This window comes from Nanorana parkeri, unplaced genomic scaffold (assembly GCF_000935625.1).
Source record: "Nanorana parkeri isolate BGI_ZX_2015 unplaced genomic scaffold, ASM93562v1 scaffold20, whole genome shotgun sequence".
NCBI lineage: Eukaryota > Metazoa > Chordata > Amphibia > Anura > Dicroglossidae > Nanorana > Nanorana parkeri.
The window spans coordinates 3,754,073-3,761,539 of NW_017306288.1; the positions used below are offsets into that span (position 1 = coordinate 3,754,073).

Consider the following 7,467-nt stretch of genomic DNA (forward strand, 5'->3'; position numbering starts at 1 on the left):
GGCTGCTCTTTGTCCTTCCCCCCCCCCCCCCCCATGTAATCCAGAGGTTAGCCTGACGCCCAGCAGTCCTGCTCGGGGAGCTGCTAACCCTGGCCAGCTTCCCTTTCTGTAACATGACCGTCTGGGGATTTGTAGCCATAGGCATAGTCTTCCAGGGGACTGGCTTTTTTTTTTTCCCACTATGAAGAGCACATTTAATGTAACCGTAGATATCGTGAAGAAGTCTAATTTGTGTCTGGATAGCGGAATTGAGGTCTCTTAGGCAAGAAAAAAAAAAGGAATTGTGTCCATATTTGGAAGCAAAAACGGCAAAAGAAATGTGGCCACTAGAGGACGCCAGCGGGGCGTTGTAGACGTTGGGCGCTTCTGATCTCTTCAATGAGAACATCCTTCACTTTAAGCCCTAGGCAAGCCAGTTATTTTCAATAGGGTCCTATGTCAGCTGCGAGCATAGCCAATACAAAGGACTACCCCATACATGTGAACCAATTAACTTCTTCTCCATCTAGAGCACACAGCTATTGATTAATCTGTCACCAGGTACAATCTATGGTGTATCCCCTCCATCCCCCAATGAAATACACGTCTGATACGGTTTAAAATGAGATTATACTGCAACCTGCTTTGTGTATTCAATTGCCATTAATAAAATAATCCATAAATAAACACCGCTGATTGGAGCTGATATTTGTATACCGTACTGTGTATACACTGTCTGGCCACATTATGGTTTCTAGATATTACCTATAGATCCTATAGAAGTCATGTTCAAGACATACGGTCTATAGATCCTATAGGACTGACTATCAAATAGCTGCACGGAATTTGTGCTTAAAATGTATTCATATGGATACATTAAAGGTTCCTAATCTGTATAATTAAGTCCCTTCCCTTTTATGTTTTATTATATTTTATATATTTATATTTTAGATTTATATTATATCATTGTTGATTTATATAGAACCTGCCCGACATCCAGGGATAGGTAAAACACACACACTATATATAATACAATGTGTATATAATGTAATATGTATATATACATACACACATAACGTACACACACTAAATTTATCTTATGTCAATTACATGCAGCTGTTTAGCAAAAACCATATCCAGCAGTAACAAGATTTTATACATTTATAATCCTGGATGAAAAAAAGTCTTTGTTTTATCTTGTGTATGTTCCGCTATAAAAGCCTATTCTTTGTGTAGTTATTTATTTGTAAATATTTATCATATTATATTTATTTTTGACATCTTTATATTTTTACATATCCTCTGGCAAATCCTAATCAAAACACTCTCTCTCCTAGAACTGTTTGCGAAAGCGTGATGCTGGCCTGTTAAGTCAACTGCATGAACTGGACAAGCAGATTAATGACCTGAAGCTGGATGTTGAGAAGACGGCTGAGGAACATCTTGAAACAGACAGCCGGCCCAGTTCAGGTAAGCTGATACTCTTGCAAGAAAATCTGTGTTGATTCCAAAGGAAATTCCTAAAGAATCCTTTGTCTGCAGGGCTGTTTTTTTCTGCCTTTAACTTTGGTCCTAATCAAGCCATCAATGCAGTATGTAACCAAGTAAGGTGTTCATTTTCAAACAGCCAACCAATCAGATTGTGCTGTTTTCCAGTTTAGAGCAATAAGGACAGACAGCCAAAGAGCATTAGTTGTACATATGCTCCTGCATTTCCTGTGTGCCTTGTTGACTAAAGCTGGACATACACAATGACTGCTGAATGATCAGGCCTTTTGGAAGATCAATTTATCACTTGATATGCACATGCAATGCACAGCGTCTGTCAGGAGAGATCCACACATGAGGTTTTGCCCTGCACTGGCTATTCTTTTAGAGGTTAAATGGAATAACACACACTTGGCCTGGATAAATCATTAGGCACAGTAAGCTTTGGTCTATGGGTGACAAAAGCAAAAAGGCAGCCTCTTCTTGGAAGGCAATGTATTTCCAGTCCTAAATAGAAATACAGACCCTTTATAGGTTTAGTTACATAGTTTAGGACCAGTAAAGAAGCAAATCTATTGCATAAATGGATGGAAACTTGGCAGTAGTAATGTTGGTATCCTGATGGCTGGAACTGCTTCGGTTCTAGTGTTTACTTTTCTTGGATAGTCATGTTTGCAGTATTTCTTCAAGTTATGTAGCTGTTTTACTTGGTGCATGTATACGTTATTAGAAATCGCAGAGTGTAAGAATTGATGGGTCTGCTTTTAGAAGAAGTTGTCCTGAAATCCATCTTCTCTGCTTCTGCCGACTCCCAGAGGTGGTGTTGGTTCCAGAGCAGTCTCCATTGCCTAATGGCTTAGCGCTAATGTGTGTGTGATGCCACCAAGGTCCTTATAACCAATGCTGCTCCTGGGATTCGGTAGTGTTGGCCAGCAGATTTGATTGTAAAAGAAAGCAACTGTTCTGACAACTTTCTTCTTAAGATGTTGATATTTGAGATGATGGCACAGACCATTTCAGGCTGTTTATAAATGAGATGGTGGACTGGATCAGTTTATATTGCCCAGTGCTCTATGTGCTGACAAGGAGAAGATTGACAACTCAAACAAAACACTGATCCTCCTTAGACACTGTTTACTAGAGCTCTTGTAAATTTTGAACAAAAGGCGATTACGTGTTATCCAATGACTTGGATATGATGTGGAATCTTTCTTTACTGAATGTCTGGTAATGAAGCACATTTTAATGTATTCTTTTGTTCTTTGTAAGTCAACAGTAACTCATTTGTACATCTGCAGTGGATTTGTTTTCTGAGAATCTATTTTATTTTTAGGATTTTACGAGCTGAGTGATGGGACGTCAGGATCTCTTTCCAATTCCTCCAACTCTGTCTTCAGCGAGTGTTTATCCAGCTGTCAGTCCAGCACCTGCTTTTGCAGCCCTCTGGAAGCATCATTAAATCTTACAGATGGTCAGCCAAGATCATCAGGTAGGATTGTGTCCCCCTCCTTTTTTTTTTTTTTTTTTTTTTTTTTCTTTTTTCCTCTCCTTCCATATTTTGAAGGGATAGTCCCCATAAAACAAAAATGTTCACCCTGGCTTCTTATAACTCTGTAGACACAAGAGTCAAGATCTTATTCCAATTTCGAGCATTAAGGCTGTTCTCCTGCTCCCCATGATGTTAAAGATTAGATTCCCATGGATGTGGCAGGTGGGTGAACCCGTGAACTCAACTGTATGGACCTTGCCTCTAGATTCTCAGAGAGCTGACTGGTGCAGGCCAGTGGAGGTTATTCAACCTACTAATATCTACCAAAAGATTGATTTTTTTTTTTTGGGTGGGGGGGCTTTAAGTGTAGATGTGTCATTTAGTTTATATATAACTATATTGGAACACTTTTGCAAGTATATTCTCATTAACATTTCACATTCAATTACATTCTGTGGCATTTCTTAAGATTTGGCTAAATGGTAACTTTAGGCAAATGGTGCAAATACTTTACTGCCGCTAAGGCAATTAGCATTCTTCAAGACAAAAGGTACTTGGAGTCTTAATAGCCCAATACCATACTCTAGGGCTATTATTACCAGTAGTAAGTTCTACTGCTATGATTTGTAAGGTGAGGGAGAATCTTTAAAACAAAGTGGAAACCACATACATGCATGCATAAAGTAAATGTACTGATGGGCTATTCACTTTTTGCGACTGGACAGATCAGGTTGTATATTTTAATGTACCTTGTACCTATTTGACATGCCTATTGCTATGTATACATGTCCTACATAAACCAAAATATCAATACTTATTAATGCTAATGAATGCTTCTTATTCAATATCTTTCAGATGACTTCTTTGAATGGTTGGACTACAGAGAAGGCCAGTGTGAAAATACGGGCACAGTTAGGCGCTCTTTCTCCGTACCCCATTCTAACACCACTGAAGTTGTTGCTGATGTTCATCCCAAGTATCAGTGTGATCTGGTCTCCAAAAATGGCAATGATGTCTACCGATACCCAAGCCCTCTGCATGCTGTGGCTGTGCAGAGCCCAATATTTTTGTTATCAATGATGGGAAATATGAAGGTGGAGGAGGAGGGGGAGATTGGAACCAGTATGAATGACTGCTCAGTGTCTGAACTCGACACACTAAAATCTGAAGACTCTTTGTTGCCACACAGTAGTCCCTGCTCTGTTCCCTTTTCCTCCAGTAAAAAATTGGATGGGTACATTTTGAGTGTCATACAGAAAAAATCACATCCTGTAAGGACTAACAAACCTCGAACAAGTGCAAATGTAGACCCAGCCAAAGGCATTTTACGACATGGGAGTATATGTGTGAAACAGACTGGTGGCATCGCTCATAACGGCATTACTAACCTGAAGAATTCTAAACAGCCATGTTTACATTCCTCTGGAATACCCTCTATGGATAATGGCACTTACCCTGCTTTAAAACAGTGTTTGAAAGAAACTCAAAATGAACAGCTGGAGAGTAAAGTGCCACTGGCCTCCAGCTACCAGCCAAGTAACATTAATGAACTACAGAGCCAAAACAATTCACGGAATGTTAAGTCAGTCCCCCAAAATCTTGGAAGGGGTTCTGGGGTTGGCACACCGAACATTCAAAAGGAACTGCATGTAAATCCCAATACAGTTGCCAGCCATTTTTCCAATGTTACCAGTCCTCTTTGTAATGGATCTCCCAAAGAAACTCATAAGATCACTACACTTCCTCAGGAAGTTAAAATTGTACAACAACCAAAACGAATTTCACCCAAAAACACAATTGACTCTTATCATGCATCATCTCACGATGAGAGGCCATCTCTTGACTTCAAGAGTGAAGGGTCTTCTTCTCAGAGCCTGGATGAAGGACTTTTGGTAAATGCACATTATATACCAGCCCAACAACAAGGTGTTAAACTCCATAAGTCAATCAAAAATGTAAAGATTGTCAAAAGCTCAACTTTAAAACACAGGTCCAATGTTCAGCATGTTGTGGAAAATGGCTCTCAGACGCTGAAAGAGAAGAGCAAGGTGGTAACTAAAAAATGCCGTTTCCCTGATGACTTGGATATAAATAAAAAAGTAAGAAAGATCTCTCCAAGAAGTAAGAAGGTTGTAGAAAGTGGTATTGTGGGTAAAAATGCAGGGGCTAGCAAATCTGCTAGCAAACCTCATGGACATGCAAAGGATGTAGTGTTGGCCAAACCCAGACACAAGAGGGGTGATTACCGTAGGTGGAAGTCGTCAGCTGAAATTTCTTATGAAGAGGCGTTACGGAGGGCAAGACGGCGGCACCAAAGAGAGATGGTAGGACTCTATGCACAGGTGCCTGTACCTTATGCAAGCCCTTACGCTTACATTGCAAGTGACTCTGAGTACTCTGCAGAATGTGAGTCTCTGTTTCATTCCACTGTTGTAGACACCAGTGAAGATGAACAGAGCAACTATACAACAAACTGTTTTGGGGATAGCGAGTCCAGTTTAAGTGAGGTTGAATTTGTTGGAGAAAGCACAACGTCAAGTGACACTGATGAAAGTGGTGGACTTATCTGGTCGCAGTTTGTACATACCCTTCCGATGCAAACACCTACAGCTTCTGCTCTTCAAACAACAGCCAAAGCCTTTGTCAAAATTAAAGCCTCACACAACCTGAAGAAGAAAATTCTTCGCTTTCGATCTGGGTCACTAAAGTTAATGACGACAGTTTGAAACATCAAATGTTTTCCTATTGTCCCTGACCCCGTTCTCTCTGTAAATAAAGCTGTACCATTTGTGCAAATATTTAAAGTTTACAGTAACTTATGTGGACTTCTGAAAACTCTTCTTGTACTGCCTAAATTCTAAGAACTGGTGTAGACCCTGAATCCATTAGTCGGCTATGAAGCAGACACTGGAGACTTTTCCAGAGTACCATCTTACCGTGTCTCGACAAAAGGCCCCTAGACATCCATCAGAATGATTACCCTTTTAGAGATTAATCATAAATCTTATTTTTGTCCTTCAGTTCTAGTACGCTATCTTAACATTCCATCTGAATTGGCACCTTTTCTGCTTGACAGAAGGAATTACACATTTGCTATATGTTTTGAGTTCTACTTTTACTCCTTTTCTAAATGAAAGATTTTTATTTTTAAAATCTAGTGATGCGTTGCAAACTTGACAAACTTGCGAAGTGGTTGAGTATTTCATGGATGCACTTGGAGCTTAAAGGCAGGGTCACTTTCATCAAACGTTATGCATTATGCATGAATAGTATTGGTTTCCATATGCTTTGTACTATGGCTTTCATGTTACTATAATCACTTGTATTTTATAAATTTTGTAAATTATATAACACATTTTACATGGTTATAAACTATCTGCTTTAATGCTGTTTAAATTTATTAAACTGGAAAAGAAAAAACATGTTCAGTTGTCTGCCTTTTCTCTTACTTCGTAAAGTATGCTGCTTACATGATAAGCATTTGGCAGCCATATTTGAATTTATGAGGATATTTTTTGAAACCGTCCCACACTGAATAACAATCAACATTACATTGAATAGGTTGTGAAAACCTGATGATGCTGCTAAATGTAAGCTTCATTCATACCTGGATTAAATGTCCCTCCTCTTTTTCCCAACAGCTGAAAGGAAACTCTTCCTGTGTTTTTCAATGATAAGCTAAATATTATAAACATCTGTACTGAAAAACATGTTTCTATGTATATTTTTATTTCTATGTGAACATGAAGCAGTCATTCTCTCGACAGTGATGAACAATGGTTTTGCTTGACTACAAAGTAATGTCATAATTGTTTTTAAGGATAACTTTACTCATGGAAAGTTATCCTTTTTTACCTCCCCTCATCCCTGACTGAAAGCATCCCCACCACAGATACATAATAACTGAATCAAATGGCTGTAGCCGGCAAGAATGTAAAATCTTTTTTGGCATACTTGATGATTCCTGCATGCTGCTGCTGTCATTCAGATATGTAGGCTACAGAGGCAAAGGCGTAGTGGTGCCTTAGTTTGGAGGGTGTGGTGCGCTCAAAAAATAACTGTACTGTCTCTAAAATTATCATTTAAGATAAACACTTCCCTTTTAGGTTTAGGTAAGGCAGGGGCTGGTAGGGCCCATTTTTGTATGAAATTACATTGGTGTCAAGTTTAATGGTACCCAAAAAGCAGGCTGTTGTCTGACACGGGGTTCACTTCTTATAGGTTTAGGTAAAGAAGGGGCTGGGAGGTCCCATTTTTGCATAAAATGTGATTAGTATCTAATTCCATGGCACCACAAAAGCAGGCTGTTGGCATGGGGTTCATTTCTGGCCACAATGCCGAAATTCTAGGTTTTAATTTTTTTTTTTTATACACACCAGCGCAGTTTTGGGTATATGATTGTTCATTTGAAGCCCAACTCAGTCATCTTTTCTAATTTTAGATGTGGAAGAGTTACAATCTGTCAATTTTGATTGGTGATTGCGTCTCTGAGGAGATTTTTGTCTTTGCTT

At 39.2% G+C, this 7,467-nt stretch overlaps 1 protein-coding gene across 2 annotated transcripts in view; it reads left to right on the forward strand.

Annotated features, from left to right (window-relative positions):
* DACT1 (dishevelled binding antagonist of beta catenin 1) overlaps positions 1-6,362 on the forward strand; it is a 7,505-nt gene extending 1,143 nt beyond the window's left edge. The window contains exons 2-4 of one of the 2 annotated variants that reach the window (XM_018562724.1): positions 1,317-1,449; positions 2,801-2,956; positions 3,812-6,362. In XM_018562724.1, coding sequence (XP_018418226.1) covers positions 1,317-1,449; positions 2,801-2,956; positions 3,812-5,682 — 2,160 coding nt within the window. In that variant the 3' untranslated portion in view covers positions 5,683-6,362. The remainder of the gene's footprint in view (positions 1-1,316; positions 1,450-2,800; positions 2,957-3,811) is intronic. The other variant, XM_018562730.1, reaches the window with a different exon arrangement.
* The last annotated feature ends 1,105 nt before the right edge of the window (positions 6,363-7,467 follow it).